The following is a 12154-nucleotide window of genomic DNA, read 5'->3' as shown; positions in this document are numbered from 1 at the left end:
ATTTTTAAATTCATTTACAGACGCATAAGCATTTACTTTTTCTCCAAGGGCACCCAGAGAGTATGTCATGAGTCCAGGGAGCAGCAGACCCACAGGACAGGGGTGAGAAGACCCCAGGGTAACGGCCGAGCTGAGGCCAAGGGCTCTGCCTGAAACGGAGGGGACTGGCAGGCAGCGGGCAGAGCCCTCCGGGGAAGCGATCGGGACTGAGACTTCCCGTGATTTCTCTGACGTGTATGAGCGTGTATGATAGGTAGGTGTCTGGCAGATCTGTTGACACGTTTTGGGGAACATTGTAACAGTGATGAATATCAATGCAAATATCCTCAACGAAATACTAGCCAACTAAATCCAGGGACACAGGAGAAAGATTCTATACCAGGATCCAATGGGACGTGTCCCTGGAAGGCAAGGTTGGTTTAACCTCTGGAAACCAATCTAAGTAACACACCCTGTCAGCAGAAGATGGAAAACACTCCTCTCAATGGAGGCAGAAGGAACACTGGACAGAACCCAACACCTTTCATGATAAAAGCACTCAGCAGTCTAAGAACAGAAGGAAACTTGCGAAAAAGCGTGTCAGGAACAGCTGATGCAGACTTATTTGCAGCTTATCCTGTAGGGTCTGGCCAAGAGAAGGCTGCCCAGGCTCTCCACCTCCCTCCACCTGGTGGGGGCCCAGCCAGAGCCACAGGTAGATGAGAAGAAGCAAAAACAGGCACCTGGGTCAGGGAAGAAGAAGTAAAGCTGCCTCTCTTTGCGGATGACGTGATCTTGCGGATAGAAAATCCTGAGGAACCCCCGAAAAACGACCAGAACTAATAAACTAGTTCAGCGAGCCTGCAGGAGACAAGGTCAGTGTACAATCACAAAAAATTATGTTTCACACACTAGCCATGAACAATCGAAAATGAAATTAAGCAACTAATTCCATCGGCATCATCAGAAAGAATGTTAACGCGCTTATGAATAAACCTTACAAAAGAAGCACAAATGTCACCTAAAGACTAGAAAATATTTCTGAAAGAAATCAAAGACCTAAGTCCAGGGGAAGACACCCCGTGTTTATGACCGACTTACTGATGCTGAGGTGCAAAACTCCCCACATGGACCCACTGTTTCAACACAATCCCCCCGAAAGCTCAGCTGGCTTTGCGGAGAACGTGAGAAGCTGATTGGATATAACTTGTCACAGTTACAAGGAAAACAGAACAACTGGAGAAAAACACCATTTACAAATCCAGGAAATGCAGAAAGTTGGCCCCCACTGCCCAGGAGTCAACACTATTAACGTCCCTGCTCTGTCGCCAACGCTGACCACTGACTTAGCCGATAAACAGAACAACACAAAATAGTTTTAGGGAGCGAGCGGGAGGGGGAGGCCTGGTGCTGTAGGCTCCGGGTGGGGGGGGCCCTCCACCCCTCTCTCATTCAGTCGCCCTTCACAGGACGGGGATGGGGACGGGGACAGGGATGGGGACGGGGACAGGGACGGGGACGGGGACAGGAACGGGGACGGGGACGGGGACGGGGATGGGGACGGGGACGGGGATGGGGACGGGGACAGGGATGGGGACGGGGACGGGGACGGGGATGGGGACGGGGACGGGGACGGGGACAGGGATGGGGACGGGGACAGGGATGGGGACGGGGACAGGGACGGGGACGGGGACGGGGACAGGGACGGGGACGGGGACGGGGACAGGGATGGGGACGGGGACAGGGATGGGGACGGGGACGGGGACGCGGCCCCCCTGCAGCCCTGGAACAGGAACGTGTGCACAGAGGGCTGTTGTCGAGGGCACAGGGGCGTCCTTGGGAACTGGGCCCTTCAGGAATAGTGACAGCAGCCCATCGTGACCGCCACGGTCACTACTGCAGGCACCCAACGCTGGGCTCCATAGCACAGGGCTGTGGGGACACCTGGTGGCCGGAGAAGCCCTTGACTTTTCTTCCAGCAGGATCAGTGTCCCCATCTCCCGGTGACCGGTGACCAAAAGGAAGTAAAGCTGGTCCAGGGCAGGGACGAGGCTCCCAGGACCCCCTTTGCTGGGGCCTGACCCTCACCCAGGGCAGCCTCGCCTCACACTGTCCCCACCCCAGACCCTCTGGCCCCCCCCCGAACGGCCTGCAGGTGCTGGCTGCTGCGCTCCATGCACTCCCCGCCTCGTCTCTCTCTGCCACCTCCAGACATGGCCTCTGCAAGAGCGTCCCCTGCCCACAGACGGGAGCCCCCGCCGCCCCCGGGCGCCCGCAGAGCCCTGGTCGGCCTGCCTTGGGCCTGCCTGTCCACTCGTGGTACCTCCCGCCCTCCCCCGGGGCCAGGCCTCGCCCTTCTCGCGTTTTAGCCCCGGCTTCTAGACTAGAGCCTGGGACATGGGGCTCGTCCCCTCAGCGGTAGGTGGGGAAGCGGGGGCGGTGACGTGGAACGGTGGGGACCGAGGAGGGGTGAATGGGTGGAGTGAGGCAGGAAGGAGGAACACATGGTGCAGGGACGAGGCGATGGACAGGTGACCGGACGGACAGACAGAGCGCCCAGGTGGAGGAGGGGCGGAAGGGAGAATGAATGGCAGGGTGGGTGGGCAGAGGGAAGAGGGTGGAGGGACAGTCGGTGGGTGGAGGGAGGGAGCGGGGCAGGGGCGGAGGGAGAGAGCGGTGGCCAATGACAAGGTGACAGGAAGCCGCCGGCCACCCTGCAGGAGAGGGGAGCTGTGGGGCAGGGCCACAGGGGCTCCGAGGCTGAATCGGGGCCAGCACCCCCTCCGGCCACAGCTCCGCCACTTCACTGGGGCCTCACACACCAGGACCCCCCGCGTCGCGTGGCCATTCCCTGCTCAGGCAACCGAGGATCTGGGCGGGTCACACACGTGTAGGTGTGGCGGTCCCTGCGCCCCCCCCACCCGCCGGCCCACCGCCCGGCCGACACCGTGCCCGGGGCCGTCTGCTTGCCTGGATCCCCTCGATGCGCTCGGTGACGACGTAAGCGTGGTGCATGGCCACCAGCGGGACTTTGACTCCAGCCATCCTGCCCACAGCGTCCGCCCACACCCCTGCGGGCAGAGCACGGCCTCAGCCCTGTGGGCCCCTGTGGGGGCAGACGCCAGGAAGGGGGCCCCAGGGTGCCTCGCAGGCCCACACCCTGACCACAAGGTGCCCCGCGTGGCACGCCCAGGCCGTCACCCCGGAGAGGGGCCAGGGCTGGGAGACGCCAGGGCGGCCACGCGGGAGCCCGCAGAACACGGCGCCCACCTGCACAGTTGACCACGCAGGGCGTCTGGATGGAGCCGTGGTCCGTCTGCACGGCTGCAACCCTCCGCACGCCGAAGTCATCCGTCTGCACGCGGATGCCCGTCACCGGGCAGTTCTCGATGACCTGGGGGCGAGACAGGCTGCTTGCAAACCACACGGGGCTCTCCCCGCCCCCCTCCCGACGGGCCTGGACCCCGCTTCCGACGGGCCTGGCTTCACGGGACAACGCCGGGCACTGGGGCCACCGCGCCCCGGGACCTAACCCTCGCGTTTCCTCACTTGGCTCCTTCTCAAAAAGTGACTTAGAAAAAAGGGGCTCGTCTGACGAAAAGCTGTTTGCGGCCCCCTGTCTGGTAAGAAGGGGAGCGGGTGTCTGTCTATCCGCACGTGTCTGTCTTCACAGAAAACATGTTTGGGGCAAACCCAGAACCTCAGCACGGGCTCCCCGCAGTGATTTCGGTTCTACTGTTTTTCTACAACGATGCGCGTACTGGAGACGGAAGAAGATAAACTCTATGAGGAGACATTGGGGAGGCGTCCCGTGCCCTGCAGGGCTGGGACCTCAGAGGGGAGGGGCAGGGGGCGGACCCAGCCCCAGCCCCCTTCGCTGGAGCAGGCAGGCCGTCAGGGGTCCCGAGGCCACACAGCCGCGAGGGCAGCACCTGCTCCTTGCCTTCTGCTTTCGGGGTCCTTAGGCCCGAAGGGTGGCCTGGCAGCGGGCCACCGGGGCCAGGGGCATCGGTACCTGTGCGCCCCGGGCAGCGGCGGCCCTGGCGAGCGTGCTGCAGGTGCCGGCCGGGTCCATGGTGCCGTCCTGCGGCACATACAGGGTCCCGTAGAGGTCGTCCACATTCATCAGCGGGTACAGCGCCTTGGTCTCCGCCGGGCCCAGCACGTGGGACTCCACGCCGTAGGCCTTGCCCAGCTAGGGGACCCAGGGGACAGTAACTGAGCCACAGTGTTCCCCCCTCTGGGCTCCAAGGGTCAGCGCTGACCCCACCTCCCCCTGGAGGCCTCAGCTGGTCGCCACGCCCCAGGGCCCTGTGAGTGCCGTGCGAGGTCAGCACATCCTGGGGGGGGGGGCCTCTCCCGATGCCCAGGCTCAGTGCCCGGCGCTTGGCAACACGGTCCCATTTTAAAGGGGAGAACACCGAAGCCCAGAGAGGCAGAGCCACTCCTGCCAGGTGGCCCAGCCATCATTGCGGCCAGCACCAGGGTTTGCACCCAGACCTGTCAGGACTCCGTCCCTGCCTCACCCTTCCTGCAGGGGGCACCCACCGATGCAAGCCCCCCAACCCCGCAGGGGGCCCCCACCAGCGCGAGCCCCCCACCCTGGCAGGGCGCACCCACCGACGCCAGCCTCTTGTACTCATCCAGACGCTGCCGGTTGGACGCGATGAACAGGCCCCCGTTCTGGATCCAGCCCGTGTGCAGCCCAGTCTCTGCCTGCAGGTCCTGGCTTACCACGCGCCGCGTGTGGGCCAGCAACTCCACCTCCACGTCACTGGGCCGCAGCTGCCACAGCAGGCCTGGAGGGCAGGCGCGGGCACGTCTGTCCCGGCCTCAGGGGGCGGCGCCCTCCCCGCAGGCCAGGGCCCTGAGGGCCAGGCAGCGCCCAGGTCTGTCTCTGCAGCCCTGGCGGCCTGGGAGGCTGGTGAGCAGGGAGCCCGGGGTCAGGGCTGAGCCACGGCAGCTCGGCCCGAGACAACGGCAAAGGCTCCGCTCATCGAGCGCCTGCTGCTGCCGAGCCCGGGCCGAGCCCCACGGGGAGACGGCAGCCCTCGGGGGCAGAAGGGTCCCTTTACCCAGCGCACACCCTTCATTCCACGGAGCTGCTCCCTTCAGAGCGGAGCCTGGGGAGCCGGAGGTCAGGGCAAGGACGCGTCCCAGCCGCCGCAGGCAGCGGGGAGGCAGGAGTGGCGTGTTCGGGCCCCAGGTCACCTCCCAAGGTGTGTGATGCCTGAGCACCTCCCAGCTCCGCGTTCAGGGGCCTCAGGCTGGTAGCGTGAAATCAGCCAAATCGGGAGCTTATCCCACGGAAGCTGGTGAACTTGACCCAGGGCTAGAGCAGACGTCTGGGCGCCCTGGGGCCCTGCACACAGTAGGTGCTTAATACACACCCGCCAGTTAGCAAGAAGAGTCTCAAAGACACATGGGGAAGCCCAGTGGGCACCCCCTGATGCCCCCACCCCAGGGACCCTGCGGGGAAGGGGCTTCGCCCGTGGAATAGGCAGCTGCCTCAGCTTCGCATCCCTGGGCGGCGACTGCCCCCTCTCCCAGCACAGCTGTGGTGGCTTAGGAGCAGGCAGGCCCCAACCGGCCCACCGCAGACTGAACCCCACCTTTTCTCTGCTCAGCTGCTGCCCAGACCTGGCGCCTCCCTCGCTGAGTCAGCCTCCACCCCCGACCCCCCGGCCCCGCCCGCGGCCCCGCCCTACCTGCCGTGTGCCAGGTGGTCCCGGAGGTCAGGCGCTCGCGCTCCAGCAGCACCGCCCCGCTCACGCCCAGCTTGGCCAGGTGGTACAGCGTCTGGCAGCCCAGGCTGCCTCCGCCGATGACCACCACGCTGGCCGTGCTGGGCAGGGGCCGGCTTGGGCCGTGGGCCGCCGCCGAGGGGTCCTGGGCCTCCTTCAGGGTCCGCTGGTAAGGCACGCTCTTCTCCGTGGTCAGGCCGGCCCCGCTGCTCAGGGGACGTGGCCCCAGGCCCGGGGCAGGGCCCGGGCGCGGGCGTGCGGCGGCCACACGCAGAGCCCGGCTCAGCGCGGCCATGGGAACCCCGGGCGGCATCTGCACAGGGAGATGCGGAGAGTCGGAGGTGACCGGGGGGTGGCCAGGACGCTGTGTGGGGCCCGCTGAGAGCCCAGGGGCTGTGGCTCCCACACTGCGGCCCCCAGGCCTTCCGCCCGCCGCTGCCCACGGTCCACGTGTGCTCCTGCCATGTTCAGTGTGCACCTCCTGAGGGCCCTGGACAGGTCAGGGCCTGGCTGGGCCCAGGGAGCCCACGGTGGGGACAGGAGGTCTGGCCAGGGGGTCAGGGCCACAGGGGGCGGTGGAGAGGAGGGGCCCAATGAGACCCGGGAGAGAGGGGTACGCGGCGGGGGCGGGCAGGGAGGACCGGAGGGGACCTGAGAGCCGAAGACAGGAAAAACTCAGGCTTCAGAGAACGGAGGCCCCAGACAGGCGACTGTGAGAGGACGGGGGCCGGGGGCCTGTCCCCATGGCCTCCAGAGCCTCGTCAGGGCTCAAGGCGCTTCCTGAGGGTGGGGACCCAGTGACCCCCTGGTCTGGCACTGCAGGGAGGTGGTGGACAGGGGAGACGGGACAGGTGGGGCCACCCGAGGAGACGTGGCAGGTTGGGGGCAGGGCTGTGGAGAGAGGGCCAGTGTCACCTGGACGCACGGACAGGAGGGCAGGAGGGCAGGAGGCGGTGTGCATGGGGGCGGGGTCACCGGGCATGTGGCGGGGACCCTGAGACAGGGACACCCTCAGCCCCCCGCCTGGATCCAACAGGACCCCTTGGGGAGGACCCCTCTCAACCCCGGGCAGAAGTGTTTCTGCCTGGTGGGCCCTGAAGCCCTCTGGGAGCAGAGGCAGAGGGGAGACAGGCCGGGAGGCCCAGCCGTCTGTGTGAGGGGGCGGGGGCTCAGAAGCCGGTCCCCCCACCTGCTGCCTCCTCACTGTCCTCCCCTTCCCGTGGACTTCCGGGCTCACCTGAGACCCTCCTCCTTCAGGAAGTCCTCCCAGACTTTCCCAGCCAGAAAAATCTCAAAAGTAGAAGAACGTGACCTGGAGCCCATCTTCTCCAGACAGAAGGTGCTGGAGAGGCATCGCCCTGGGGTGGGTCCTGCCTAGCTTGGGGACAAGGGCGCTTCTGAGGACCCCCCTGGGATGAGCAGGGAGGGTTCGAGGGGTCTGGCTATGAGCGAGGTGTGGCGGCGGCCATGCCACCCGCCTGCACAGTCATGATTGATGTCAATCAACCAGTTAGTTGAGAAAGGCAACGTGGTTCTGTGTATGTGCCAAGTGCCCGCTCGGCCAGACGCCCTGAGGTTGAGGCCCGGCAGTGAGTGAAGGGGTGACTTAGACAGACAGAGAGCTGAACCAATGGCTGAGGAGTCCCAGCGGTCCCGCCCACCCAGCCCAGGTGCCGGTGGAAGGCCTTGAGCACCTGGCAGGGGGAAAACCTGGGAACACAAGGCCCTCGCCCCCGGGGGACCTCTCCTCCCTGCAGGGGACGTCCAGGCCTCAGTCCTGGTTCAGCTCCAGACCCCCAAGGCAGCAAAACCAGGCGGGCGATGCGGGGACCGGCTGCAATGACTCACGACCCCCTGCCCTGGCACCCACCGATCAGCAGGGACCGTGACCCTGAAAGGGCACCCCTCGCCCTGGGCAGTGTGGCTCTGTAGGTTGGGTGTCGTCCTGCAAACCAAAAGGTCGCTGGTTCAATTCCCGGTCACGGCGCATGCCCGGGTGGGAGCGTGTTTCTCTCCCTCTCTTTCGCCCTCCCTTCCCCTCTGTCTAAAATAAAGTAAATAAAATCTTCGATAAAAATTCAAACAGGAAAAGATGTTTGAAGAAAAGAAAAGGCACCCCTGGAGAACCGATGAATATCCTGCTGAGACGCTCCCCTGAGAGCTGCAGGGGAGGAGGAGCCGTAGGACAGAGGACCCTCTAAGGAGCAGCCGGCAGCGCCCCCTCCCAGGCTGGCCCCTGAGCCTACCCCCGGCCCCTGGTCTGGGGCTTCCCAGCGAGCTCAGGCCGTGCGGGCTCCGCTGCTGCTTCCCCTGCGCTGGGCCCTGCCCTGTTCCTCTGTCCCCAGCTTTAGTGAACGTCCCTGGCAGCCACCCGGACTTGCTGGGAAGTCGTCCCTGCATGAAGCCGAGAGCCCACGCTGCGGCTGGCCCCAGACAGCCCCACTCAGGCCAGGCCCCCGTCTGGTAACAAAGTCGCTGTGACTGTCGTCCGCAGTTCATGGGGAGGTGACGGAGGCACAGGGCAGCTTAAGGGGACCGAGGTCACAGGGCCGCTATGTGGGGAGCTGGAGTGCAGGGCTAGGCCTGTGGGGGGCAGGGCGGGCTCCCCCCCTTCCCCCCTTCCCCTGTCCCGTCCTGACCTCTGGTCTGCAGATGTTAAAGGCCTAGTTTGGGGGAGACACCCGACCCACTGCCTCACCCTGTCCCACCCTCCCTAGCGGGGGACTCGGGTGAGGGTCCCACTCTCAGGAGGCAGGACACCTACCCCCAGCACAGGGAACCTACCCAGGGGAGGGCACAGCAGGGAGCTGTGATTTGCAAGACTTTGGGGCGCAGGGGGGTTGGAGGTTGGGGAAGGGCTTCCCAGTCCCGTCCGCTGCCTTCACCCCACAGTCTGACTGCCCCCGGCCTGTCCCTGCAGGTCGCCCGGGAACAGAGAGGCGCCCCCACCCCCCGCCCGGCTAGTGTCTGAACGTACCTTCCGTCCTTGAAGTTCTTCAGCCTTCCAGGCCCCCCAAGAGTGGTGTCCTACCCTTGGGATGTCGGCCTCCCGTGGGTGCCGGGAAGGCAGTCCCCCCACAGCACTGCCCAGCACCCCAGCCCGCCCCTGGCCCGAGCAGCTGCCACGTGCCCTGCCTGCCCGCTGGCCGGTCCAGGATCTGCCCCTGGGCCAGGACCGCCGGGGCAGCCCAGGGTCCCTCCGCCTTCTAGAAGCTGCCGCTTCAACATTAACCTGCTCTCCCGCCCCCTCGGCCCTTTCCCACCCCTGGGCCGGCCGTGTGGCCACTGTTTGCTGGGGGTGAGGGTGCAGAACAGCCCAGGGCTTGGGGTCACACGGGTGGATGGGGGCTGGAGCAGCCACTTGACCTAGCTGCAAAGTGGGGGCCCAGGGGACCCCTGCAGGCTGCAGGAAGAAGGGCGTGATCAGGGAAAGAACAAGGCACAGCCCATGCCCAGCCCCCACCCCCAGTGACCTGCGGCCCCGCCCACCCAGCTCAAGGGTCCCAGCAGCCAGGGAAGTGCCTGACGCTCAGGCCTGTCTCAACCCTGCCCACCCAGGGGAGGGCTGGGTCCTGCCTCCTGAGGGCTGTACCTGGGCAGCCACTGCACCCCCCAGCCCAGAGGCCTGCCAGCGCCTGGCCTGGTGGCTTCTGTGGTGAAGTCCCTCCCTTCCTTCCTGCAGAGTCCCGGCAGGAACTAGGCCGCCCCCACCCCCTGCAGCACAGCCAGCCCCTGCCCCTGCCCCCGCCCACCATCAGGGACGCACCGCCCAGACCAAGGCCACCAACTGGGGCTGCAGCCAAACGGGCCGCAGCTCCGAGGATGGCAGTGGGCTGGAAGCCCGAGGTCCCATCAGCCGCCCCCGGTGACAGGGCCAATGGCCTCGCCTCCTAACCTCTAAGATGGGGGTCCCAGGGCTAGCTTTGGGGGGGTGAAGCAAGCGCCCTGGCCTGCTCGTGCCCACCTCTGCCCCCAGGCTCAGCCCCGCAGGTGGGCAGAAAGTGCTGGTGAGCCTCAGCAGGGACCTGCTCGCTCACGCCGGGTGCAGGGACCTGCCTCCATGCGAGTGTTGGGGCGCCAGGCCCAGAGAGGGCAGCCAGCTTGCCTCAGGCCACACAGCACGGTAGACCAGAAACCTGCAGCCTGACTCTGGATCTGGGGCATTTTGTCTGCGCCCAGGCAGAGAAGATGCCCAGAGGGACTCCAGAAAAACAGCACAGATACCTCTGGACGTGCTGGTGCTAGTGTAACAGAGGGCCCCTCCCCCTACGGGATGAAAGAAAGCAGTGTTCCCATCACGGCTGGCTGACAACCGTGGCGCCGGCTGCGGTGATGAACCCAGTTTAACGGATAACTGGGTTCTTATTGACACCGAGGCAGCCCAGCTACCCAGCTTGTCCGTTCCCTACATTTACTGAGCTCCTACTGCAGACAAAGCGCTGCCGGGAGACTCAAAGGCAGGTAAGACCCAGTCCCTGCCTTCACAGGGCTCAGGGTCCAGGAGGAAGATGAGGCTGATGTGCTGGGGCTGCTCCTGAGTAAGTGGTCCCTCCTCCCAGCAGGAAACCCAGGTGGGCACCCTGGAGGAGGAGGCCTGCGCTCTGGTCTGACTGTGCGCGGCCGCCATGTTCAGTCCTCACCATGGGGAAAGAGCCCGTCACTCACCCCCAGCTCCCCCAGCACGAGGCTTCCTTGGGGTGGCTTGGGTGTCCAGGCGGGAAGGACAGCAGCCTGGCCACTCTGGGAGGGCTGGCCCAGTGGCCCCACAGCCTGAGTCAGGGCTGCACTTGATGGGGTCAGAGAGGGCGAGGAGGGCGTGTGGCCATGTTCCCCTGAGAACTCTGGGCACAGGGCACACGGGCCAGTGACATGCTGGTCATGGCTGCCCCCGGCCTGGCCCTCAGACAAGCAGCTGTTGCAAAATTCTCCCAGGCCAAGTGGGCAGCAGCGGGTCCTGGACTTCGGACGAGGGGAGGTGGCTGGAGGGCCAGGCCTGGCTGTGGTCTGCTGGGTCGTCGGCTGGGCTCTGCTCAGGTCCGGGGCGAGTGGACGGGCCACTGGGTATCCCCTGGGTGCTGAAGGGCAGCGCTCAGGGGGTGGCCAGGCTCCCGCGAGGGTCGCCCAGACAAGCTCCTGCTGCCAACCGGCCGTACCACCTCGGGCTGGTCCCCCTGGCCGAGCCTGTGTCCCCACCTGGCAACTAGGGACTGTCACCCCTGCAGTGTCCACTTCAGGGACGTTCTGTGAGTTTGCCTGTGTGTTACTACCTGGTACTTTTAGTGTGCTTGGGAGAAAGCCCCGCGCCATCAGCCCCATGCGGGCCGCCTGCCACCCGCCCCTCCCCCTACAGGCAAACCCAGGCCACAGTGCGGGGGGGCTTCTGCGGGCAAGGCCAGCCCTGAGACACCCCCTTCTGGCCCGGGCTGGCCCTGTCTGCAGGCCCCAGCCGGCCCCTTGCCCAGCCTGCCAGCCAGGCCTCCAGGGCCCAGGAGGCCGCAGCGAACTCTGGGCAGAAGTCCCGGGTGGAGCTGGGGGAAGGGCCAGGGGAGCTTCTGCGCGTGGCCCTGAGACAGCAGAACAACCGCACGAGAGCTGCTGACCTCGGACCCGGAGGAAGGTGGCCCCCGCCACCTCAGGGCCGGGAGCCGGGCAGTGTGCACACACTCTGACCGCGAGACATGACTGCCGCCCATCGCAGAGGCGAGAAGACTGAGCCAGGACACAGTCAAGGGCGCCAGCCCCGGGTGACTCACGGCCCAGGGAGGTTCCCAGAACAAGGTTTGAGGGCTGGATTTACGCTGCCAAGTTTTAATTTTTCCAACAAGAATCTTAAAAAAAACAAAAACAAACAAAAAAAACCTACGTCAACTACTCTGGTGACTTCACGGAGACAGAATGATTAACCCCCAGGGTAAGTGGTGATTTTCAGGGGAGGCAGGCGGGCGCCCCGCTCCCCTCGACACCCACGGCACGCGGGCAGGGCGACTGGCTCGTGGGGGGGGGGCGGCCACGGCAGGTGCGGCCGCTGCGTTCCAGGGCCCCAGCTCCCACTCACTCCGCGACTTGTCTCGAGCGTCTTTTGTGCGGGAAACCGCGTGGAGGTGACGCGCGTCGCTCCCTGCAGCTGAGCGCCTGCTCCGTGTCGCCGGGGGCACCGGGCCCACAGCTGCGGAGCTGGGAGGGCTTCCTGCCGCGGAGGCCCCCTCCCGTTGAGGGTGCTGGGAGCTAACGATGGAGAAGCAGCGGCCAGGGGCGCAGGACCCCACAACCCCCGCCCGGCAGGCGCTCGCTGGCCGCCCATCAGGGCTGTGTCCGCAGGTTTGCAGGACAGGCCCCCGGGGCTCCCTGTGACAATCCGGGTTTCCAAGCTTGTCTTGCAAAGCTGGGGCGCAACCCGTGCAAACAGATGGAGCCCGTTTTTTCCAGCGTCC

The 12154-nt window shown here is 65.5% G+C and overlaps 1 protein-coding gene across 1 annotated transcript in view; it reads right to left on the bottom strand.

The window, feature by feature from the left end:
- SARDH (sarcosine dehydrogenase) overlaps nt 1–9110 on the bottom strand; it is a 40553-nt gene extending 31443 nt beyond the window's left edge. Inside the window, exons 1-6 of the mRNA XM_090274996.1 lie at nt 8701–9110; nt 5688–6036; nt 4600–4778; nt 3995–4174; nt 3250–3373; nt 2950–3050 (exon numbers count right to left, since the gene is read on the bottom strand). Coding sequence (XP_090131122.1) covers nt 2950–3050; nt 3250–3373; nt 3995–4174; nt 4600–4778; nt 5688–6036 — 933 coding nt within the window. The 5' untranslated portion in view covers nt 8701–9110. The remainder of the gene's footprint in view (nt 1–2949; nt 3051–3249; nt 3374–3994; nt 4175–4599; nt 4779–5687; nt 6037–8700) is intronic.
- Nucleotides 9111–12154: the final 3044 nt, after the last annotated feature.

The sequence above is a fragment of the Furipterus horrens genome, unplaced genomic scaffold, assembly GCF_987537825.1.
Source record: "Furipterus horrens unplaced genomic scaffold, mFurHor1.1.pri manual_scaffold_4, whole genome shotgun sequence".
In the NCBI taxonomy this organism is placed as follows: domain Eukaryota; kingdom Metazoa; phylum Chordata; class Mammalia; order Chiroptera; family Furipteridae; genus Furipterus; species Furipterus horrens.
The sequence above is the reverse complement of the archived record's forward strand: the minus strand, read 5'-3'. Positions and strand labels throughout refer to the sequence as shown.